This window comes from Larimichthys crocea, chromosome XII (assembly GCF_000972845.2).
Source record: "Larimichthys crocea isolate SSNF chromosome XII, L_crocea_2.0, whole genome shotgun sequence".
In the NCBI taxonomy this organism is placed as follows: domain Eukaryota; kingdom Metazoa; phylum Chordata; class Actinopteri; family Sciaenidae; genus Larimichthys; species Larimichthys crocea.
The window spans coordinates 18,992,930-19,017,109 of NC_040022.1; the positions used below are offsets into that span (position 1 = coordinate 18,992,930).

Sequence of the window (24,180 nt, forward strand, 5' to 3'; positions counted from 1 at the left end):
AGTGTGTAGAGTTTGTATCTCTACATGCACGTATGTGTTTATTTAAGAATTTAAGTTCACATGATTATCACACACTTGAGTTGTTGAGGTCATGGAAAAGCTCGAAAATTGAACTGGAACATAGTTTCCTAGCCTGGAGGAATTATGGTAAATGATGCGCATCAAACAAGTTTTAAGATGAAAATGCTGTGGAAGTTTGTACTTTTTTTCTCTCTCTCTCGCTCTCTCAGGCAGTTTTTTCCCCCCCCTACTTAAATATTTTGGCAATTCTTTTAAAGAATAGCCCAAATAACAGCATGCCTGATGATTAGTAGTCACTATGCTTACATTAGAGGCCTCAAATCAACAAAATATTTAGCATAATGTGTGAGCACTATAGGAATTTTAAAACCAAATGTCCTCCTGGTGGCCAAGTGAATTCAAATCTGCCTGATGTGTTCTCAAATAAAATACAAATCAGAAAATGACATTGCATAATTCATCCTGAATTTGGAATAAGTTGCGACCATTACATGAATTACACCTTTAACTTGTATTTTAAGTTGTCCAAAATAAAAGTTACATCAAATTAAACTGTTAATAAGATCTGCAGTCATAGCAGTGTGGCATCACTCCAAACCTAAAATGCTGATTGATTATCTCAGTGACCTCTGGTAACAGTGATTGGAGTAAGGGGCTCAGCTCACACTGAGATGAGAGGTGACACTGAGCCAACTCTTACAGGGCGATAACATACAACTGCTTGCTGACAACCATTCAGAAGAAATGCCAGTCCAGATCCAAACAACCAAGTCAGATTTGCGGATACCAGCACCTCCTTGAAACAGGTAGAACAGGACTCAACTCTAAAATAATAGCTTTACTTTTGGATAAACGCCCAACCGTTTGCATGATTTCCTCCAAGTTTAACCTCTGACTTACAGATAACATTGTACTTTTATTTCCTTGAGAAAAAAAAATCCTCACTAATGATTTCAACTGCTATAAATGAAGGACCTTGGCGTCCCTCAAGCTTTCAGGACAATCTCATTCCAGGAGTTCAGCTTTCTAATAAATTAAAAAAGAACAATCGGGCACATTGCCAGCAAACCAATGTGGCACAGGACTGACGGACACTGGCTCCGGTGCAGATGGCAGAAAAGCTTTGGAGTTCAAATCAGAATCTGGCTTGGTATGAACGTGTGACACAGTATGTACACTGTAGGCGTTGAACTCAGACAAGATAAGGAAGGGTTATGCGGTTCACAAGTCTTGTCAGGTGGCGACAGACGGCTTGCCTGGCTTAACAGACATGTAGGGCAGATACCATTTGCAATTACAATGTATTTGTACTAACACAAAATAACAAAACCCTCACCGTACAACAGTTTTTTTTGTTTGTTTTTACAGTATAAGCCATGGGCAATATTATGGAAATACTAAAACTCTGCTATAGAGTTCTGTGATTACTTGATTTGCATATTTTGATATGATTTATAGCCAATCATAAGTACTCAGAAAACTCTGAACTCTACCTACGCATGAACCCTTCAGCTGTCAGCATGATGTTTTTCTATCCTGGTGAAAGAAATGTCTAGCCAGCAGACGCAGCCCTGATGAAAAAGTCAGACATAGCCTGCACTTAAAAACAGAATGGTAATTATGGTGACCACTTTCCATAGGATGACCCCCATAGTATTTACTTTTTCTCCCACTACATGGGAGATTCCAGGAGAAATGCAAACACTCTGCTTCCCATCACCACAATGGAGAGGCACGATCGTCGAAAATAAGTATCATGTTTATGACAAGTGAAAACATTGCTTATAGGAAAAGTGGCGAGTGAGAGACTCCAGCCATGCCTAACAAAAAGAAAAAGAAAAACACAATCACATTGTAACAGATAACATGTTCCTCAAAAGAAGTCTGTGTCACCACAATCAAATTCATTTTAGTACCTCACCTACTTATAAAAACCTGTTTTACAAGTGTCACCTGCCCAGGCAGAAGCATGAAGAACAAAAGGCAAAGAAAAAGAGACACTTTCATATTACAAATTAAACACATAAAGCCTAAACACCATGGATGATACTTGACAATACGTTTAATGTAAATGATTTAGCAGAGGCCTGTTTTGTGCCTCTAGTAATGAATGAATAGCTATGAACAACCAACAACAGATGTCTTTATCAATTATTTAAACCAACATCTGATGGAAATATTAACATGTTGGACGAGAGAACATGTATGTCGCTCACCAGCATGTGTCATCTATTGACTAAAAGGAGGCTGTTGTCACATTTCATTGAAACACCAATGAGGCTCCTTAATCACTAAACAGCACTGATAACTCACGACTGCTAAAAATACATGATGTGATTAACACATAACTCAGGCTTATGTGGAAAGTGACAGTGATCGTGCCACCACTGAGAAAAACAAATTCAGCTTATTTGAGGATGAAGCATACATTTCCCTTCCATATTTTTAATTTCTTTGGTTCTAAATAAATATGTAGATGTGTTAAGACGATCAGATTACAGGTTAAAACACTGTTGTACATTTATTCATGATAGTATCTGTGCTAGAAGTCTATTGTGAAAAACAGGAGAGGTGAATATGGCAGAACTTAGTAAACTTAGTAGTATTACCATGAAAATATATATTTTTTATACTTGATGACTAAAAACGACTTATTAATGTTCTCAGTTACTCTGTCATCTGATTGTCATTCTTTGGCTAGGAAATTATATATTTCATGTTCAAAACTCACTGTAGTAACATTTTTTGTCTAGATTTTCACATTCCTCCAAAGATATTTGGCTGCAAAGAAGAGGAGAATTAAAGTGACAGGGTGTCTATTTATTTATTTTAAAAGCTCATTCAGTTCAGAAGCTGAACTTTGCCTTATATTGGCTTACTAAGAGTCAATTTAAGCTGTATCCAATAAGATAATTGTTCAGCTCAGATAATGGCATTGCTGGATGCCCTTTAGAGAAACAGGACAGACTGGAAATTTAACAATACATGGCAACAAGAGGAAAACCCAACCAATTGTGTTTACCAAGGGTGGCCAGGTTGGCACATTTCTATCTTTGAGTTTTAATTGGTGTCACCACAAACTCTCTAGTACACAGCTAGCTGTTTAAATCTGGGTGACACATTGAAATATCAGGAAATACAAGTCAAGTGACAGTTGCAAGACTTTTTCCTGTAACTGTCACAGGCGTTTTTCACCTCAGTTCAGTCATCCAGACAGGTCTAATGTGCCCGAGCAGTGCTAGAGTTCTGTATGTAATAACAGGTTTCCAACATAATATTTAAGCTAATTTGATGTCAAGCTACTGATTAAAACAAACTGGACTACCCACTACCACTGTCTAAGAGTAGGCTAAGCTTTGTAGGTTTGGTCCAGTCTTCAGTAGATGAGGTTTGCAGCCAACACACTGGAGAACATTTAAAATTACCATTCTGCTGGGGGCTGACATGCCAAGAATACTATGATAATTTACATTGTAGGCTTCTGTGGCTTGTTGTCAAGGGCTCCCCATTTGTTTGGCTGCTTGCTCAAAGACAACACTGCCACCTGGCGGTGTGCGTTAAAACAAACCTGACGTGAATTATTGGGTAAACTGAGCAAATAATAATAAATTTAAAAAACATCTATAATAAAAACAAAGCAGAATAAGCTCTACTTGTGTGTAATTTAATGTCCTGTTCCTCGAAAAAGACGATGACGACACAAACTCACAGAAAATGCAACATTGTCGGGGATTGGCTAGTCACGACTGGATTTATTTATACGCCAGTCCAGAGCAGTCGATCGCAGACAGACAGGATTGACAGTCTGCAGGGCGGCGGAAGTTGCCTGCATCCTCATCAGTGAACTTATGGGGTAAGTCGCGGCTAAAACAAGCTTCATTTTGACATTTATTTCCCGCAGTTTGGTATTTTGCTGCAAGTTGACACTCTCTGAGCAGAGACTGGTCGAGCGGTAAAGTTGTCCGATGCCAGTTGATCAATTTATTGATCAATATAATGGTTGAGCTGTCTGTGGGCTAGCATGCCAGGCTAACGGCGGCGGCAGGTGTTTTTTGTAGCCGACATAGCAGCAGAGGGACGGACAGTAACTTAGCCATGGCTCCACCAGTGTGTTTTATCATGAGACTGTCAAGAAAGTCCGATTCTTTCCGTGTATCGCGTGTTATGTCGCCGACATTGCTTCAGCTCTGTGCTGCTACACAACGGTGAAGTGAGTGTGTGTGTCTCGTGTATTCAGCTTTGTGTGTCTTTCAGGTCTGTTTCATGCTGAACCTCACTAGAGAGGAGGAGGGTTTGGGAATACTGGCCTCCATGTTAACACATACCAGCCCCAGCTGCCATGTCCTCCACCTCTGTGTCAACATCCCCTTGTTGTGGTGGTGATGCTGCTGCTGCTGCTGCTACTGCTGCCATGGCAACCCAGGCGTCCGAGCAGGCTCTGCTGGCCTCAGACCGCTACGCCAGACTCATCCTGGCTCAGATGAACAAGATGCGGCTCCGCACAGACTTCTGTGACGTGGGGCTCAAAGTTGGCGGCCGGGTCTTCAGGGTCCACCGGCTGGTGCTGGCGGCTAGCAGCCCCTACTTCTCTGCTCTGTTCTCCGGGGGTATGAGGGAGGCGGATAAAGATGAGGTGCAGATTCTCGGAGTGGATACGGAAGTCTTTGAGGTTTTGCTGGACTTCATATACACAGGTCTGCGTCCATCCTGATATTTCCATCGTCATGTCACGTACTGTTTGTACCATTTTCTGAACGGACCTGTGTACCCTTTTTTTCAGGTGTGATCAGTGTGACGGTGGAGAACGTTCAGGAGCTGATGGTGGCGGCAGACATGCTGCAGCTGAACGAGGTGGTGTCTATCTGTGGAGAGTTTCTCAAGGGCCACATGGACCCATCCAACTGTGTGGGCATCTTTCAGTTCCTGGAGCAGATTGCCTGCATGGACATGCTGGAGTTCACTGAAAACTACATCCATGTTCACTTTCTGGAGGTATGAAACATTAAAAGCTCATTTTATCTTTGTGCTGGTACTCTTGTGTTGGTGTCAGCTCGGTGCTTACAGATTGCATCTATCCCTTTTTAGGTGTGTGTTACCGATGAGTTCAGGGGCCTGTCCAATGATCAGTTAGTGAGGCTGCTAAGAAGTGAAGAGCTGAGAATTGAGGATGAGTACCAGGTATTCACTGTAGCCATGGACTGGGTCCTTCAAGATGTGGCAAAGAGGAAAAAACATGTGGTGGAGGTGTTGGAGCCAGTCCGCTTCCCTCTGCTTTCACCGCAGAGACTGTTCAAGTACATAGAAGGTAAGGGAAACATACAATTTAAAATGTAGCACATCTCCTTTTATTTATTTTTCATTTTTTACACAGTTGAGGATTTATATTAAAAATATTTCTGTAAAATTGATAAATATTGTAAACAACATCTTGTTTTTTTGTCATTTTGTCTTTCGTTAAAGGTATTACAGACTTCAGCCTCAGGGTGGCACTGCAGACTCTGCTGAAGGAATACACTGAAGTCTCGAAGTCTCCCAAAGAAAATAAGATGTACAGTCAGTTACAACCAGCCAAGATGAGACCCAGAAGAAAAGCCAGGAAATACCTTTATGCCATAGGTTCTGTTTCAGATCACTTTTTTTTTTCAGCATGGAAAGTAATCTGATGAATTTCGGTGAATCAAAAAAAAAAAAAAAAGCCATTTAATCACGGACCCCTCACTTTTTTTCCCTCATGGCAGGAGGCTACACTCGGCTGCAGGGCGGCCGCTGGAGTGACAGCCGGGCATTGAGCTGTGTGGAGCGCTTTGACACCTTTAACCAGTACTGGACCACTGTGTCATCCCTGCACCAGGCCCGGAGCGGGTTAGGGGTCGCTGTGCTGGAAGGCATGATCTATGTGGTGGGAGGTGAGAAAGCAGCGTTGTGTTTGTGTTGAAGCCCAAAAATAAAAGCACCTCAACGATCAACAATCTGACAAGGGTTTGTGTTTTCACCAGGGGAGAAAGACTCAATGATTTTTGACTGCACAGAAAGATATGACCCGGTGACCAAGCAGTGGGCCGCTGTGGCGTCGCTGAACTTCCCTCGCTGTGGAGTTGGCGTCTGCCCCTGCTACGGAGCTCTGTATGCCCTCGGTAAATATCACAGTAACACTTAGCACCATGTTTAACCAAAATACATACAGCACAAACAGTACAGTCATTTGGTTTTAAAGGAGCATTCCACCAAATTCACACTTTGGAAATCTGTTTATTAGTCACGGTTAGCACAACTCAGCCTGTGAAAACTGTTCTATGATGTCTAACAATCTGTGGTGCTGCAGGAGCTTTGTGTCATATGTGAAAATGACTCAAGTGCCACACGACGACTCTCAGCTCTCCTCGCAATCTAAGGGTACAAAAGACATTGGCATTTATGAGTTAGGAAAGGTTTAATGAAAGATGCTGTTGAGTTGCTTTATGGGAAAGCTTCCTCTGCCAACGCCGCATTCTGTTTCTTCATTTCGGTCATTATGTCCATAGAGCCTGCTGAGCCCGGTCACATTGCCCACTTCTCAGATCTGCTACTGGCACGACTTTGGCTCCACTCCCCCATTCCCAGTGGTCCAAAACACCTTTCGTACAAACACTAACCCTCCCCCGGTGCTGTGAGTTCACAGTCCGGTAGCTCATCTAACAAACTGATCTAACATTAGCTAACAGCTACTATTTCGCAGCAGGTTACTTTGCCGTCTGTCAGGAAACGCCGTAAATCACAGAGATCCAGTTCACCAAAATAAATGAAATAGTTGGTGGTGTTTGACTTAAAACGTTACATACTTCTCACTGGAGCACAAATTTACCATGTGGTGCAAACTTCAGGCAAAAATCATATTCTCATGAATGCACTGTGCTTCTTTAGGTGGCTGGGTTGGCTCTGAGATCGGGAAGACGATGGAACGATACGACCCAGAGGAGAACAAGTGGGAAGTCATCGGCAGCATGGCTGTTCCTCGTTACTACTTCGGCTGCTGTGAGCTACAGGGTGTGTTCTCTACTTTTATTTTGAAAAATAAATACTCCAGTGCAACTTGGAAATGTAGTTTATCTCTTTTTATCAGTATTAGCAAGTTTACACACAATTACAAATGTTCCTGAACCCCCTTCCTGCTTGGGTTTGTTTATTTCTCCTCTGATGACGTCGACACTGTTTTCTCTTTCCAGGGTTTATTTATGTGATTGGAGGAATCAGTGACGAAGGGATGGAGCTGCGCTCAGCTGAGGTGTATGACCCCATCTCGCACCGATGGAGCGCCCTGCCCGTCATGGTCACACGTCGAGCCTATGTGGGCGTCGCCTGCCTCAATAACTGCATTTACGCGGTGGGCGGATGGAATGAGGCACTGGGTGCACTGGAGACAGTGGAGAAGTACTGTCCAGAAGAGGTAAAATGTTACTTTCATTTTCAGTCAATTTATCCTGTATTATCTGTGTACTAACTTTCTTCTCCCCTCTGTGCTTCTCTTTCTACAGGAGAAATGGGTCGAGGTGGCCTCGATGTCTACAGCTCGCGCAGGAGTGTCAGTGTCAGCAGTTAATGGTCTGCTGTACGCCGTAGGAGGAAGGGCCGCCAGCAGAGACTTCTCTGCCCCGGTGACGGTGGACTCTGTGGAAATCTATGACCCTCACCTGGACACCTGGACTGAAGTTGGCAACATGATCACCAGCCGCTGCGATGGCGGGCTGGCTGTGCTCTGATAGCCAGGAATATTCAAATTGTGAGCGTCCCTATCAGCGCCTTGCAAAAAAAAAAAAAAAAAACTGCATTAACTGAAGAGAAGCTGCACTTTAAGAAACACAAAAAAATGTTTCTGTCTCAAGTAGGCTTTTGCATTATCGTGTTATTTATACATGGAATGCTCGTGTTTTTTCCTTTTTACATTTGACCTTGATTCAACACAACAATATGACGGCAGATCAAAAACTGTAAAACTGCCAAAACTGCTTGTTACACGACCAGTCTGTATTTTCAGTTCACTAAATGATTTTACAAGACTTTCATAGTTGCAGACTTGTTTTCCTCTTTTATGTTTTTGCAGACAAAACGATCCTTATGATAAGGACACTTTTTCACCATGAGAGTTTTATTTTGAGTGGACCAGAGAGTTTTTCTTCCTGTTCAGACTGAACACTATTCTTAGATAAGATGTTTTGAGATGTTTTCTCTTTATTTTCCTTCAGAGAAATGTTTGTGGTGAGTGCATTTGCTACTTGGAAGATTTATCAAACCACTTGAGCCTATTTAATAAATGGGACCAAAGTCCCATGTTCAGTGATTTCTGTAAATAATTATAAACTTGAACAGCACATCACTGTTGCCACACACAGTGCAGTTATGGCTCAGTATTGTTCACTGGATTATTTTTGTATGATACTGTAAATGATAGTGCCTCTTTGTCACTATGTACAATTCAGTCCAAATCATTTCACTCATGCGCAGAACCTGAAATTACAAGTTTGTTGTGTTTATCTTCTTCATGGTAAGTCATCATGTTTCCTCTGGATGTTGAAGCTCATCGCATTTGCAAGCCAAGTGGAACCGTTGCACAGACAGCATTTTAATATTGTGTACTGTTATTCCTTCGTAAAACAACAGAACTTTCATATTGCACAACAGTAATAACATCTTATTGGTTGCTTTTCAGACCTAATAAACTTCAGAAAAGTCACGTGCGTGCTGGGTTTAAAATGAACCTACAATCCATCTTTCTTCATTTAGGATTGACAAGATAGCTTACAAAGCTTCCCTGGTGTATTCAGACTCTGAGGTTGTACCTGACAAACACACCCTGAGTTGACGTTTGCAGGAAGAGGGGATTTTTCTGCACTGGACAAACAAGCAAACTACAGAAGCAACTTGCTCTGTAAGATTACATTTGACATCTCACTGGATTAGTGGCTCCTCATTAAATTTAAGTGTACTCCACGATCCAGTCCGTCTGTTGTCATCAACTCTCCAGTGCCCTTTTTATTAGGTTCTGCAGTCATCTATTTGGCTGAGTTATGCTACTGTAAACCATCAAGGTTGTTTAGTATTGATGTGGCACACGTCCAAGACAAAAGCTCTGCCACTGGAGCTCAGCACTCCTGGATTTACATCATCAAATGTCAATCTTGAGTAAAACCCATTGTGACCGTAAACGTGAAAAACACAATGTCTTTACATTTACAGGTGTCTGTGTAATCATTAAAGAGGCAGGTAGGGGGAGACAGGTGGGTGATGACGTTTGGAAACAGTTAGCATTAATAACAGAACTATGCTGTATAATTAATCTTTAACCAACTAAGAAAACATCTTAGAAAATCACTGCCCATGCATTCCTTCTGCGTGGTTTTGACTTGTATCAGACTTGAGTTGCACAACAATGCAAAGGAAAGGTATGCAAATAGTCTCAACGTTTGTCTCAAATTTGCACATATTCAAACATATTAAGAGAACTTTTGTCTCTATTCTTTTACATTTATTTTATTTTTTTGGATTTAATTTAGATCCTCACATTAGTCATTTCTGTGCTAATTTCACAACTTTCCACATATATACACACATCATGTCATGTTTGTCCTCAAAGATATTAATGCCGAGTAACAAAAGCTGCTGTGATTTGGTGTGCAGCATGAACAAACCAGACTGTCTGTCTGCACTTATTTTTTGACATTTTTATTAAGTTCAAAGCACAAACTGTCCTTTAAAAAATCACTTCTGAATCTCTTTGATTTTCTTCTCAGAACAGAAATTTTTAATCGTCAGGGTAGCCACCAATGAAAAGGTGGCGACCAGAGTGAGGATAGTTCGCATGGCTTTGAACCAGGAGGGGTATCCAGGCAGCAGGGTCAGATCATAGTGCAGTGAGAGACCCAGTCCCATGATAACTACCAAGGCCCCCTCTGCAATATTGTCTCTGCAGAGCAGTGCCAGCCAAGCCAGAAGTGAAGGCATCACACTGTTGCCCAGGTTCATCCAGTCAGGCTGAGCAGGACTACCAGCAGGGATGGCAAACCCCCAGCGGGCACCTCCAAGAAAGGAGACTATAGAAGCTCCGTAGACCATTTGAGCATATGCCAGTTCGGGGTAGAAGGACTGTGTGGCAGCCATCAGGAGAGGTGCAGATAAAAACGGGATAAGCCCAGAGAAACCCAGGTACAAAGCTGGTTTGGGAGCCTGGGTGAGGGCCCTCAAACTGAAACCCCCTTTGCTGTCAGCTCTCTCTGAGGTGCTTTGTGAATCCCCGTGGCAGAGACGAGATGCAGACCAGCTCACAGGCCTGATGCTCAACAACCTGTTGGTGGGAGTCAGTCTGTGTGGCTTCAACACTGGAGAGGCTTGAGAGTGGAACAGCAGCTGGGCTTTAGCCATGCGGCCTGGTGCTCTGGATATGTCCTGAAGACATGTCCATACTGGAACCTGAAGATACAATAAGCAGAAAAGTGTATAAACATCATGACTTCTTATTGTTGTGCAATGCTGGCAGATACACTCTGTGTTTATTAGTGAGCAGACGGTACATACCCCAGTAATTAAACGTCTTCCAGATGCAAATCTAATCATCTTCACTCTGAAAAAGACACATCATTAATTAGTATTAAATAATACCCCAGTGCGCGTGCAATCTGCAGCTTTCTCACTCCGGGCTAACGTGCTGTTAGCACACAACCTGACGCAATACAGAGCTGTCACACTGAAACAACCGATAAAACACAGTCAGCCCAACGTTACCCGTTAATTGTCTGTCATTCAACGTTTCGCCGAGGCCGCTGCACCCGCAGCAAACACACAGTCACAACGTTAGCTAACGTTAACTAGCTCAACTTAAGGTCGTTTGCTGGTTGCCATGTATCGTCACTCGATTAAACGCCCTGTCCGCTGATCTGCTTTAAGTGAATGAGACCTGTTCTGATATCGACTGGTTTGGCTGACGGTGACGGGAGGGGGGAGGTATTAAGTTATATTCAAGATAACAAACTCGTAATATACGCGATACCAACAACGTGTACTCGGATAATTTAAAAAAAAATATCACGTGGGGATATCAGGTGTGGGCATGCTGCTTTGTTTAAAAAAAAAAAAAAAAGCACAGTTGACCCGGCTCGACTTTAAAAAAACAACACAGCGGAACCTCGTTCGGTTGCATAATCGCGGCAGATATTGAACGCAGCGTCGTCGAGGCTGTTCGAATCCCTCAGTGGCAGCGCCAGTGGTGCGCGCTCCGAAAACCCAAACAAACACCAACCGCCGCATTATTAAAGAAGTTTATAGCCGCGAGAAAAGTGTGGCCTCGTTCGTGTCTGCGGATTATATACGTTGGGATGATTCTCTGTGGGAGGACCTCGTCGCTCGTGAGAAGGTAACAGCTGCACGCGCTCGCCGTGAAACGCTTGCAAGTTAGCTCGCGAGCACTTTAGCGAGCTGATGAATGTGTGCTGCCGCTGCTAAGGTAGCCATTTTGAAACTGTGTTGTTCCAACGAAGCCAGGTCTGTTTACCTCCTATTGTGTGTTCGTGACAGCTGCCTAACCGCACAGCTCCGGCCACCGTGAGCGTATTAAATGTGTTTTTTACGTCGCTAAGCCTCTTAACCACGCCGGGTCAGTTAAACTGCTTCGCGGTTATCGCGAGCTAGTTAACAGACTGGGGTAACGGCAGCTACGAGCTAACGGTTGCTACTACGCTAACGTTAACCCGAGTTAACTAAACAAGAGTTAGCTCGCGGCAGAGTTAATGCCGACAACTAGTTAGTCGTTAACGTTGACTGGTGAGCTAACCCCTCAGCAGCTTCGCGTTTTAACGCTTCCCCGTGCACTTTAATCCATAACATTACTCAGCTAGTTAGCACGGCGGAGGAGCGTGCATGTAAACGTTGCTGTGTGTTTGTGGACATGTGGGTGTCCCGCACTGGATTATAACGTCAAAAAAAAACAAAACAAAAAAAAACAAGCGGGTGCTTTCTCTACTGTTTGTGTTGTCGCCATTGTTCCGAGTGTGATCTCACGGCGATTACATGTCCGCGTGCTGCACATTGTAGCGCGTGTCCGTGGCTCAAACTCATTGATGTGGAGCTGTTACGTAATAGTTCAGTGGGAACACGTCCACGAGTCCATTGTATCTCCTATGAGTTATTTCACGCAGGGTTCGTGTGTGTGTGTGTGTGTGTGTTTTTAAAGCTCTGACGTGATCATGTCTTTATATTTGAACCATATCAAAGCTGATGAGACTGTACAGCATCACACACACACACACACACACTGGCAGGCCTGTTTAGATGCGCGTCAGTCAGAGGAAGAGAAAGTGCTCAAGTTATTTTTACACTGGTATAAATATTTCATTCACCAAAGCCGACACAATTTTTCTAAAAAAAGAGGCAGCTTTTGAAAGCATGAAATGCTCCTCAGATCCCTGAGTCATGCTTTTTTTTCTTCAAATGCACTTTCATTTAAGATGAATTGGAGGCAGTTTTTTTTGGGACCTTCAGTGAAGGATGAGCATCCCTCATAATGTCTTGACATGAAGCCTTTGAATACCTGCTGTAGTGCATGTTGGATGGAGATATGAAATGTTGCTTTAAGCTGAATTTGTCTCTTCCAGGCGCTCTTTATGAAAAATAATAGTCGGATACAGCAGTTACAGTTTGCGGTGATGTTGTGTTTCATTGTGTTTATATTTATAGGAGCGCTGCCACAGGTCCTTCATTCCAACAGCTGTCAGATTCTTTAACACCAGCACGACTTCATGACTTTTCTATATGTTTCTTATTTATGAGTAATATCCACCTTGTGCATACAAGTTGCTGAGTTAATCCCCCCCGCTGTGGGATCATTAAAAGTTTGTCTTATCTTACATTTTGCCGTATTTCTATCAACAATGCTCGACTAAACATTAGAAGCACTTCACACTACAATTCAGCACACCTCTCTGAATCAGTCTGAAGAATAGCCGAATTACAACTTTTACAACTGTGCGATTGATCGCAGGTCTGTTCTGTTATACTCTAGTAGTTTAAACTAGGTGTAACTAAAAAACTGCCAACTGGAGTTCAGCGTGCGTATTTATAAGCTGATGTTTCCTGAATTGTGGCTAACACTGTTTCTGTTTTACTGCAGGTCCAGTCTGTTCCTGTGCAGATACCAGTGAAGCCTCAGCAAGAGAAAAGACCTGCACTGAAACGTTACGCATGAGGTGGAAAACAAACTCATCCGAAGAAGAAAAGGAAAGACCCACTTGACTCATTTTGGACGCATGCAATTTTTCAACCTTCACTTTTTTTTTTTTCTTCCCTTGAGCGAAATAAGTCGATTGAGCCCTCTCGAGGATTTCTTTTTTTGGACGAGTCGAATTGTCGTCAAAGGACTCTCGTGCGTCGTGTCATGAAGACCCTTTGACTCGCGGAAGATTTGCGCTTAGCTTTTGAGCTCGCATATCTATGAAATCAGAGCTCTGCCCTCTATCTGCTTCCAACAGAAAACTCAGTATAATTAAATGGGCGTCTCACAAATGTGATATTAAAACGTCTGAAAATAAAAAACTGCATTATAATGCATCATCCAGCAGCATCTCTATTTCACTAACCAAAAACTGAAAATGACGGCAATGTAACATAGGGTTTAACTTCCTTCATTGTCATGTGACTTTGAACCTTTTGAGCATTATTTTCTTCAAAGTCTGACGGTCTTTTTCATCAGTTTAATGAGGTGAGCAGTGGTTTTCAGTGACCTTCATTGCCAGTCGAAGACTGTCTCTGAACTCCTTTTTTCTTTTCTGTATGCGTTTCAGTAGCTCTTAAGATGAGTCGGTAAAAGGTGAGTCGACGTCAAAACATACTGGCACACAGTGTGGCAGGACAACACCTGTCTCTCTTCCCCCCATCTGGTGTCAAAGTGGAACTGCTTCACAAACTGTTGTCCGTACTCCAGGACACACGACTTTCACAGACTGCTTCCTTAATAATAATAATAAGATTACCTGGCTTTTTTTCTCACTGTTGGGACAAATTACTTCATCTTGCCAATCAGCATAAAGTCCGATCAGGTTTTGAGTCTTACGCCTGACAACAAGAGCAAATGGTCGAAATAAATTGGTGACGGATTTCGATCTGCCTGGGGGAAAAATTACCTGGACCGGAAACACGCTCAGCACTCAGAATTCATCAGAGACGTAACTGACACAGGAGCTGCTCGGGAATCTGGTTCAAGAAGGAAAATCGGTCCCTCAAAGACCTCTCTGCGCTTCAGCATCAAAAATCCACTTCCTGCTTGGCCAGTTCTCTGGATCGCCATTCCAGATCATTCCTGCAACCTTTTGACCCATCTCCCAGTTTTTCACCCTGGACGAAGGGATCTGCCTCTGCGGAAAGGGGCTGCGCTGTCCTGGCGGAGGTGGAGAGGGGGTTGTCGGTGTGCTGCTCCCCGTCTGTCAGTGCGCACACTCTGTGATCAGTGCCAACAGGCCTGAGGAACCGAGCCCAGCCGGACCGAGAGAGGAGGCAGAGGACTTCAGAGCCACAGACTCTGGGGTAATGATAAAATTACACCTGACTGACTTGGCTAGGGCAAACCAGCAGGGATGTACTGTACAACATGTTGTGGAGAGCAGGTGTTAATTTCCCAGCTTTTAATATATATAACAGTTAGACAGTTAAGCAAAACCAAGCATGATGAGCTGTTTACATTTCATCACACACACACACTGCAAAGTATTGTGCTGCACAAGATATTTTCCATCCAGGCTGTCAACCAGTTATCATCTTCACAGGCACAGCTGCAGCAAGTCGAGCTTTGTTGTTTTCTGCTAAGAATAGGACTCTTTGGCTTGTCTTGAGGGAGACATTTATGCAGCGAATTTCAAAATAACTGATGGTAGAAAGAAAAAAACACTGAAGAAATGACACAAAATCAAAGAGATTTCTGAGCTCGAAGCTGCCTGATGTGATTTAAAAAAATGTCTTCAGAACTGTCTGTCTGTTTTGTCAGATCCTGGCCATGAGGTTTGATGCCTCGATCCACTGACCGGAAACACTGGACCTAAATGGCGCAGCATGACTTTGTCCCTGCCTGGCTTAACTTCTCCACGCCCCAGCCTGCCAAGGTGCGTGTGTGTGTGTGCCCATTGTATGCATTTGAGTGTGTGCTGTACAGATCTGTGTATGAGACAGACAGACAGAGCTTGACATTATAACTGTCGGAGTCACTGCTCTAACACCTTTCAGTGAATGTGTGTGTACCACCTGAGTGTGTGTGTTGTCAGCTACGAGTCACCCTCGGGAACTGACAGTGCACTCAGTACACGGTTCAGCAGAGGCTCAGCCAGACATTGTGTATCTTGGTGAAAAAGAGTGATGAAAGAAGACGGCGGATTTCATGGAGGGTTTTTGTGATGTTTGCAGTCAGGCATGATTCCGTCTGCAATGTTCTTTTCCGAATGGGAAACAGTTGCTGTTTTTGGCGGGAACTGGACAAAATTGCAGATGTGTTGCAGTCCTACAGATGAACTTAAAAACTGTTTAAAGCACAAATGAACGTCCAGCTACGACTGATTTGTAGGTGTTTAGGGCAGCGAGAGATCGGTGTGAAATCCTGACGTCTGTCATGATATGTCACTAGAGCTTTCGAGGATCTTCAGCAGTAAATGCTTCTGCTGTAGATCAGTGAACCTTCTCTGGTTTCATATCCATGTCATGAGTTAGTTATCAATCTTTCTATCATTTAGATGCTAGAGTAGCCATTTTTGGTTTGGTTAATTTTTACTTATTTCATAATTAAGATGTCAAGACCGGGATGTCTTGCCCCTATCACTGTTTGCAGCTGTGTGTGAAGCTGCATAACCATTAAAATAAAAGTAAAAAAAAAGAAACAGCCATCACTATTGCATCTTGCATTACATAATGCATGAGGAGGTATCCAGTATAGGAAAATAAGGCGGCACAGAAATAACATTTTTAAAAATATCCACTGTTCGATTGTTTTCCTCCATCGCAGAGCTGCTAGAACATGGACACTAACCAATGAAACCAAGGGGAAGCTGTGCTTAATTAAAGCAAAAGAAATATTTGAGCCATTTAAGAAGATTTATGTGACTCTGACTTTCCCAGCCTCGCTGTTGTGCTCTGCGTTTAGCAGATGTTTGGTAACAGGCAAAAAAAAGGCTGGCTGGGTGACATTTGTTAGCTTTTTTTTGTCATGTTTTTTTTTTTTAGTTTTGTCACAAGGACTGTTAACCAAAGATCGGTCTCGCTGGGTTCTGACAGGAGCATGATCGCAACAGTGCGAAAAATGTTAGCTAATATGGCTGTGCAGTGGATTCACATCTTGAGCACGTCTTACCATGTTGCCATTCTGCAGTTAAACTATCACAAGCACTGATTAAACTGTTGAGTGTCCTGACCAGGTTGACTGACCTGTGTTAAATTGTCCCAGACCGTCTGACACAGCTCAGTAATGTCACCAACTTTATCCTCGCCCATAAAGGCTTGAGTTGACTCCCAACAGGAGAAACAGCGATTCACAGAAGTGACATTATTTTAATTGCTGGGCATAATTTAGTATGTGGCTGCAATTCAGAGGCCCGGAATCAAGCTGTCACATTTCTGCTACATTAAGGTTAAATTAAATATTGGACAGAAACACAAATACTCTCTGAAAATATTGGCTCTTGGAAGTAAAACTGGGGGGGATTGCAAATGAAGATGGGTGGATGTGGCGAGGGATTGGATTGGATCGATCTTTGTCCGTCATTTCCAAAAAGTGTTCATCTGTCTGACTGTCCATCTGAGATAGTGACGGTGTTTCTCCTGTCCAGAGCTCAGTGTGATCTGCGAGTGAGGCAGTTGCCCAGATAAGTGGCCTGCCTGTGAAATCAAGAGTAAATAAGTGCACAGTCACTGTCCTGCTGACACATGACTTCACCTTAGTGTCATTTGTCTTCAGGGATTTGTCGATACTCTCTCCAGAGTTTACTCTCAGTGTTTTCTACATTGAATTGCTGCATATTGTCTGTTAAAGTTATAAAAATTCCTCGAGATGACGCTTGGCTGAAAAACTAGTTTGATCTTTGCACCTCTCCTGATGACAATGGTATGATTCAGATGGAACTAAGTATTTGCTGTCAACATTATCAAACAGGCCGCCCTGCCAATTCAGTGACTTCAGGATTTACCACCGGGAATTATGCACACTGTTTTTCTGAACTCCGAGATTGGCTTCCACGGCAGCACATTTCTGATGATAAAATGCTCCGAAATTGTTTTCAGTTCCTATGAAGTCTGTTTTTGTTCACTTTTGGTTCACCAAGAATAGACCCCTTCATTGACAGTTTCACTCAGTTATTTTAGATTTCCGAGGGAGTACGAGAGCAACTCTGAGCACGGAGCGGATGTATGCTTTGAATAGAGAAAAAAAGAATGTCCTGAAAAATATGGTTCAAGGGTAATTGTTGTTTCTCTTTAGTCGTTTACCCTGCAAGAGACGCACGTGATTCATTGTTCACCATCTCAGTCCCACTTTGACTAACCTTGTCCCCTTTTCTGTCCTCCCCCAGTCCCCTGCTGCCAACCTTGAGAAACAAGGTGAGCCCCACCTCCACAGAGACGGCAGAACCTCTGTGAGCCGCCGCCGCCACAACTCCTCTGATGGCTTCTTCAACAATGGCTCCCTGCGCGCTCCAGCAGGTAACAGCTCAGAGCGGCTGACCACTTACTGTTTGCCCTGTCATTGCTATTAGAGAGACTCGCTGTGTGTGAAGGAAAACTGCTGCGAGAAGCAAAAAGAATGAAGCCATGACGAGTTTAGTAACTGCATCTTCTAAGAAAACCTTAAGAGTGCAACAAACCCAACGTGGCGATGAGGGAGACGTCTGCTGCTGACCACGTCAGTTTATTAACTTGCTGAACACAGATGCTGGATTGTTGTCTGTCACTCTGAAGTGAAGTGTTTTGTATCTCAATGGAATAAGACTGAAGACATAAACGGTCTTTTATTTGCTGGATCATATCAATTGTGAAATGCAAATAAAGCTCTGCCTCCTCCAGGACAAGTGAAGCTGGTTGGTAGCTGCCAAACACACCAGAAGAAGAATAACATATTCATTTAGTTACAGTTCATGTTACGGATTTATTAACTATGAGTGAGACAGATCTAATCGTCGTCACACCGCCTCCTCACACACACAGGTCGTTCCATGGTTCACCTGGTCAGGGATCAGATAAACGCAACAGCAGCTCAGTGCTCGTTGCATTTGACTATAAGTGTAGAACCCACCGGAGCCCCTTTTTCTCGTTCCTTTAATGAGGCAGAAAACGATGTCTAACAGAGGAGACAGACCATGGGTGTATTAAGAAGATCACACAGCATTGAGCGGGTATTTGCAGACTGCTTATTGGAGTTAAACTTTGGGAGAAGTTAAGATTATACATGTCTTGAAGAGGCTGATACAGCTACACCTTTTTCAATGTCGCGCTCGAATACCTCTCAAACCTCCCGTGTCTGTTTTTTCTTGTCAAAGCTGCTCATTGTTAGCAGCTAACACTTTGACAGAGGTGGTTTGTGTGAAGAATGAATAGTCGACTTTGGAAAATAACGTTCTTTTATCTACACCTGAAAGCACCGTTTTATTCTCAAGCTTTCAGGATGTGAATGACACTGAGTTTCAAACATTAGATCAGTTAAGCCAGTTCTAAGTAAAAATCCTCCTACTGGGATTTCATTATGTGAAGCTGAAGACGATGGCGAGCAGCAAACCTCGAGTGAACGAGGATAATTCAGCTCCCCGTGGTGGATAAGGACATAATTGAGGCCACCTGCTCAGAGCACAGCGGTGTTGTAGCAGCGTTTGAAGCAGCAGACAGGTGTGTTGTCCCCTTACATGACATATAAAACCTCCTTTACATCATCATTCCAAGCACCTGTCCTTTCTCTCTAAGATATGCGTTTTATTTGGTTTCATTAACGTACAGCTCTGTGTTGCCTTTGGGGTGCCGTGCGTTCAGACGTGTTGAACAGGATCTTCAATTTAATCTTGACACTTAGTGTTGGTGTAGTTTCATTGTAGGAAGTTCAAGAAAGTCTTTCATTGTTTCTGTTCCTTACGAGTGACCTGCTGTGGGTGCAGGCTCTTAGGGATGCGAATATTTTGCCAACATAAGATTAAACCTGGTTATGATTCCTGTAGTCTGCTAGCTGCATCTCTGTTTTCTGTATTACTGCAGCGGTATGCCTGTGTTTTTAGTTCACTGACAATAATAACCGATCTCTGGACATGATGGATCATGATGTTGACTTGTGGAGCACATCCCACAATCCACATAGCTGTTCTTAATTTCAGAAATGTATCTACTTGTCCAGTGAATCCAAATCTGTTTTTCTCTGGCCTGACTCCTGCTTTGTGTTTTCCATATTGGAAATAATGCTCAGCAAACATCTTGCCAGTTTACAAGCCAGCGGGGAAGCAGATGTTCTCCGAGTACCATTCAGTAAACAATCTGATAACAGACGCTCACTTATCCATGTCTGTCTCTCTCTCTCTCTTTCTCTCGAGGTGATGGATGGCAGCAGCCCTCTTTGCTTCTGAGGCATGACTCTGTGGACTCTGGGGTGGCCAAAGGAGGACACGGTGGGCTGGCAGGGGGCTCGTGTTGGAAGGAAACACCCAGCTGGCATGGAGCTTCGCGGGGTGCTCAAGACGGCCACCACCACCAGGGACGTCACCCCAAACGGGTAGGGGGCGACAGGGACAGGCAGGTGGGGCACCGGCAGCGCAATGGCAACTTTCATCCCCGCAAGGCCACCTCGTACCAGGACAAGTTCCCCAACGAGGAACGCAAAGACGGCAAGGACGACAAGTTGAAGTTCGTGGAAGAGGACTTTGTGAGTAGATAACCTTGACATAGTTCTTCAACAACAGAGCTCTGTTGAAATATAAGATACTGTCAGTCAGTGGCAAATGTATTTGAATTTTAATACTTAGTCCTGTCAGCAACAGCGTGCTCAGATTCTTGGATGTTAACGTGACTTCAAAACAATTTGAATGCTTCACCTTCTTGAAAAAATTTTGAATGTTAATGTGCTGAATGTTTGTTTGTTTTTAGCCTTCCCTCAACCCTGAAACAACTGGAAAGCCTGGGACTCAGATGCGACCAGTGGCCCCCCACGCTGGTGTGTGGGGTAAGCGCTCCTAGTCCAGATTGGATTTCAATTCTTGAATAAATGAGATGTTTTTAAAAGCTCTGTTTGATGTCCTCCCCTTGTGTAACATCTCATCACTAACTCATTGTGATCCAGAAAACCCCCCGAGTGGCAAACAGATGGTGTCCAAAATGCTGGTTATCAAGAAGGTTTCCAAGGAGGACCCCAGCACGGCCTTCTCTGCAGGGTTTGCCACTGCTGGCGCCTTGCCCACCAACGGCAGCAAAGCTCCCATCGCAGGCTCCAGCGTCTACAAGAACCTGGTCCCAAAGCCTGCTGTGGCCCCCACCAAAGTAAGACTCGCTGTTCTGTTTGAATTATACGAATAAAGCACATTTGTTGGTGCTGTGCTATGATTTGAAGCAGTCTCTTCGTTTGTGACAGATCATTCTGTGTCCTGTCTTCCAGAGCACCCAGTGGAAATCCGGTGGTAGAGAGATCACTAAGTCTGGCCTCCACATGCCAGGCCGAGATTCAGTCTTCACCAGCCCCGTCTCTTCAGCCAAACCCAGCACCCCAGTCAGTGCACCACAGCACAACACCCCGAAAGAGGTGAGGACGATAGGAAAAAAAAAACGAATACAGCAAACGTTTCAGGATTTTCTAAGCCAAACAAGAACCTTTTAACGGCTGCAGTGTCAGACCTCCTAGTAAAATGTAAAAACTGCGCAGCAAGCGGACTGTTAACATTCCAGTGCAGCAGTCTGTTCTGAACTCCCAGTTCTTACGGCTGCATGCGTGACACATGTAGCTGGCCTTACCCCGTGTAAGTAAATCACAGGTTTTATCTAAACATAGTAATTATGTGTTAGTGTGGTCGTGGCTGAGATGCTTACTCACATGTGCATGAAGTTTTCCTTTGCAGCAGAATATGTGCTCTGTCTTCTGTCCAGTGTGTTTAAAATGTGTAATCTTTGGTCATAAACTTAAATATTCCGAAGATTTTTCCACCCCAGCGTTCAGCAGTTAAAACAGCTGCTCGTCGTTGACCTATTTTAAGAGATTTCACTGTACAGATGTGTTCCACAGTGTCTGAGTTAAAATGATTGTTAATGTCTTGTATCTTTCCCTCCCTTCCTTCCCGTGGCACCGTCACACCTACAGCACCCTTCCAGCACGACTCCTCCCATAGACATTGCCCCGTCGAGGCTGAAGCTGATGCGCCGTGGTCCGGACCGTAAGAGTGAGTTCCTGCGAGCTCTGAAGGACGAGGGCACCGGAGAGCTGACGACAAGCAGCAGCCCGGGAACATCCGGAGAGGTAGGCGGCAGTTTGACTTTGAATTTCATAAACCGTCACACACAGAACAATGCTGTACTTACAGGTGGGGACAAAGATGAGATGCTCCACTTGGTACATGAAAGCCTGAACATTTTCCTGGGTGTATTTGTTTTCAGTTTTCAGCAAGTCCACTGCAAACTGCAAAGAAATAAATAAATCATTGGCAGAGGATCAAAACCACAAAAAGAGAGACGAGGTTCAAGATGCTAAAGAATTCAATAAAATGAGAAAAGTGAATTGATGTAGCACATCCAAAAATAAAGACTGTAATTGATTTGCTGTACGACACCTAAAGTTTAGATTCAGCATAGTTCCACATTTTCTCAGATGTGTTGGCAGGTTTAGTTTTAATGAATGACATCTCTTAACCACTAAATGTAACGAGGAGGTAATCGGCTAAACACTGGAGCGCTGTGGCCACCGGAGCTAATCACAACTGCTCTAGTTGATGTTTGAAACCCCACCGTGGTCCGGGTCAGGTTCTATCACCTGTCTGAAGACATTTAATAGTTTGGACAATAACTTTGCAATAATTTGATAATTTAGGACAGAACAAGTAAGTGTGTGTCAGTAGTATCAGCACTGGTCACAGATAGTCTACATTCAGATATATTTTGACTAGTTTCACTTGTTTGTAGACGGTGAAGTACATTGAACTGTTAGCCCATCCTCAGTGCATATTTAAGCACATTTGAGAATAACAAGAGAAGTGTTCTGCGAGCTGTATAAATCATTATGTACATATATGGAGGATGTTGCTGCTGAACATTTTGAGCACCACACCGACTAAAGCAGCGAAATATTCCCAGAAATCTTAGTAATACATGATATTTTGGCTTCATTGTCAGTTTGCTCCGACACATTTTTTTTGAAACGTGTTCTCTCGCTGTGTGATTTCTCTCAGGGTGAAAGCAGCACCCCAGAGCCCAAAGCCTACAGCGAGGAAGTCTGCCACGAGAATGGTCTGTCCTACTCCCTCAGTGACTCAGACACTGAACACCTGTCCAGCTCCCTGGAGGCAGAGCACCGGTACGATGCTGCTTAACGGAATAAAGGTCTTTTCAGGCGGAGAGCGACTCTCCGCCTGCGTTAAACGCACTTATCCACGAGCTCTCACTGCACTCCTCATGAATAGACAGGCAGACACTGCGAGTGATCACTAAGCGTGGTAACCATGGAAATGGCACATATAGTTATCAAGTTGTGTTAAGTAAGGAGAGTTAAATGAAGTTAGTTGACTGTTACAGGTCGATTTATTGACACATAGTGGCACTCCTGTCTTTGATGTTGACTCACAAACAGCCAGGTTCATTCTCTAATGGTGCTCAGTGCCCGACAGTAGTTACTGCACAACTCGTAGAAGACCGTTCATCTCTGGGTTTGTGTGAGACGGCTGCGACAGTTTCATGGGACTGTGCCCGCTTGTCAGATTGGCCACATGTCCTTACATGCCTGCTAACCTCCCATTGAAAATGAATTATGAGGCATGTCAATTGCTCGCTGTTTGAAAAGACCATTACACACACACACACACACACAGAGTCAACTAAGCAGAACATTACTGTGGTTTTCCAGGTTGCTGAAGGCCATGGGCTGGCAGGAGTATCCAGAAAACGATGACAACTTCCTGCCTCTGACGGAGGACGAGCTGAGAGAGTTCCAGACTAAAACTGAACAGGTGAGAAACATCAGTGTCGCTGATGTGCTTTGTGACTGATCTGGTATTTGATCTTTGACGACAAAGAGATCCTTCACAAACTAACCGTGTGTGTCCTCTCACCAGCTGAAGAGGAACGGCATGCAAAGGAACGGGGCTCTCCCGAGGGCGCGGGGTGTGACCCTCCACTTCACCCCCTGGAGGAGTGTGGCGGAGGCGAACGTCGAGGAGGGATCCGAGTCCGAAACTAGTAGCAGCAGCCAGACCTCTGACGACGACGACTGCATCAAATCCTAACGTGGCTTTATGGAACAAAAAAACAAAAACAAAACACAACTACAGCCAACACAACATCCCAGCAAGCAAATCCCCCTCTTCCTCTCTCATCTTTGTTTTTAGAGCACCATTTTGAATTTCTTTTTGTTTTGATTTTTTTTTTTTTTGTTGTCATTCTTGCACAAGGGAAAAACCAATCATATCCCAGTGAAGGGGGAGATTCCTGCTCCGCCAGACGTCGTTTTCCCTGCGTTTCCTCCTTCACTGCAGTCCCTGCCCTCTTTGACCCCCTTCCCTCCCCTTTTTCCTCTTTCTTCCTCGCTTTGTGGAACTGAAGTGTTCATCAAGAAAAAGAAGGGCAATGAATGCACACTTGATTCTGCTTTAAACAGACTAACTCATTTCATTGATGATGCTGATGACACACATTATTAATGATATTAATAAAAATTGGTTCCTGACAAGCTGATATGTTTCAATATGAATCTGGCTACTGTGGTGTTTGAGTGCACATGTAATTTACTTTCTGCAGGTCTGTCTCAGATGTCCACACCGATCCCACGCTGCCTCGTAGGCAAATCTTTGATTTGTATCAGCCGGAGTGGCGAGATAATGAATTTGTATAAATGCAGCAGCAGTGTCTTCCCCTGCCAAGAACACTAAACGCAGCACACAACGTTTTTATTAGTGCTGAATATAACTGATGTGTGTATTTTAAAATGCTTCAAGAAGACAGGATTGT

The 24,180-nt window shown here is 43.7% G+C and overlaps 3 protein-coding genes across 9 annotated transcripts; 2 read left to right on the top strand and 1 right to left on the bottom strand.

Annotated features, from left to right (window-relative positions):
• The first annotated feature begins 3,782 nt into the window (after positions 1–3,782).
• ipp (intracisternal A particle-promoted polypeptide) lies at positions 3,783–8,728 on the top strand. Its single transcript, XM_010750859.3, has 10 exons — positions 3,783–3,874; positions 4,276–4,715; positions 4,802–5,013; positions 5,107–5,326; positions 5,482–5,637; positions 5,760–5,927; positions 6,018–6,155; positions 6,922–7,044; positions 7,224–7,444; positions 7,533–8,728. Exons 2-10 carry the CDS (start codon positions 4,361–4,363, stop codon positions 7,755–7,757), a joined length of 1,818 nt encoding a protein of 605 aa, XP_010749161.3. The 5' UTR covers positions 3,783–3,874; positions 4,276–4,360; the 3' UTR covers positions 7,758–8,728.
• Positions 8,729–9,701: 973 nt separating this feature from the next.
• Positions 9,702–11,787, bottom strand: LOC104935077 (transmembrane protein 69). Of its 4 annotated transcripts, none has more exons than XM_019279442.2 (3): positions 11,540–11,787; positions 10,567–10,612; positions 9,702–10,461 (listed from the first exon to the last, which is right to left on the bottom strand). In XM_019279442.2, exons 2-3 carry the CDS (start codon positions 10,603–10,605, stop codon positions 9,754–9,756), a joined length of 747 nt encoding a protein of 248 aa, XP_019134987.2. In that variant the 5' UTR covers positions 10,606–10,612; positions 11,540–11,787; the 3' UTR covers positions 9,702–9,753. The 4 variants fall into 4 exon arrangements, with proteins under 4 accessions (XP_019134987.2, XP_027140860.1, XP_027140861.1 ...); XM_027285059.1 differs by lacking the exon at positions 11,540–11,787 and adding an exon at positions 11,174–11,331; XM_027285060.1 differs by lacking the exon at positions 11,540–11,787 and adding an exon at positions 10,683–11,094.
• gpbp1l1 (GC-rich promoter binding protein 1-like 1) lies at positions 11,265–23,923 on the top strand. Of its 4 annotated transcripts, none has more exons than XM_027285057.1 (13): positions 11,265–11,401; positions 13,154–13,741; positions 13,824–14,562; positions 15,020–15,134; positions 17,583–17,712; positions 19,578–19,906; positions 20,128–20,203; positions 20,321–20,517; positions 20,633–20,776; positions 21,329–21,484; positions 22,410–22,534; positions 23,081–23,183; positions 23,289–23,923. In XM_027285057.1, the coding sequence occupies exons 4-13, from the start codon at positions 15,075–15,077 to the stop codon at positions 23,457–23,459; spliced, it is 1,491 nt and encodes a 496-aa protein (XP_027140858.1). In that variant the 5' UTR covers positions 11,265–11,401; positions 13,154–13,741; positions 13,824–14,562; positions 15,020–15,074; the 3' UTR covers positions 23,460–23,923. The 4 variants fall into 4 exon arrangements, with proteins under 4 accessions (XP_027140858.1, XP_027140859.1, XP_010749162.1 ...); XM_027285058.1 differs by having other exon boundaries at positions 13,827–14,562; XM_010750860.3 differs by having other exon boundaries at positions 13,154–14,562.
• The last annotated feature ends 257 nt before the right edge of the window (positions 23,924–24,180 follow it).

Excerpts from the sequence above, each read along its gene's own strand:
- gpbp1l1 (XM_010750860.3), top strand. The coding sequence starts at position 15,075 with ATGGCGCAGCATGACTTTGTCCCTGCCTGGCTTAACTTCTCCACGCCC. Across the intron at positions 20,518-20,632 it reads CTGCTGTGGCCCCCACCAAA|AGCACCCAGTGGAAATCCGG; the intron begins GTAAGACTCGCT and ends CCTGTCTTCCAG. Across the intron at positions 23,184-23,288 it reads TCCAGACTAAAACTGAACAG|CTGAAGAGGAACGGCATGCA; the intron begins GTGAGAAACATC and ends TCCTCTCACCAG.
- ipp (XM_010750859.3), top strand. The coding sequence starts at position 4,361 with ATGTCCTCCACCTCTGTGTCAACATCCCCTTGTTGTGGTGGTGATGCT. Across the intron at positions 5,928-6,017 it reads CATGATCTATGTGGTGGGAG|GGGAGAAAGACTCAATGATT; the intron begins GTGAGAAAGCAG and ends TGTTTTCACCAG. Across the intron at positions 7,045-7,223 it reads CGGCTGCTGTGAGCTACAGG|GGTTTATTTATGTGATTGGA; the intron begins GTGTGTTCTCTA and ends TTCTCTTTCCAG.
- LOC104935077 (XM_027285059.1), bottom strand. The coding sequence starts at position 11,295 with ATGCGGCGGTTGGTGTTTGTTTGGGTTTTCGGAGCGCGCACCACTGGC. Across the intron at positions 10,613-11,173 it reads CGATTATGCAACCGAACGAG|AGTGAAGATGATTAGATTTG; the intron begins GTTCCGCTGTGT and ends TGTCTTTTTCAG. Across the intron at positions 10,462-10,566 it reads GAAGACGTTTAATTACTGGG|GTTCCAGTATGGACATGTCT; the intron begins GTATGTACCGTC and ends TTGTATCTTCAG.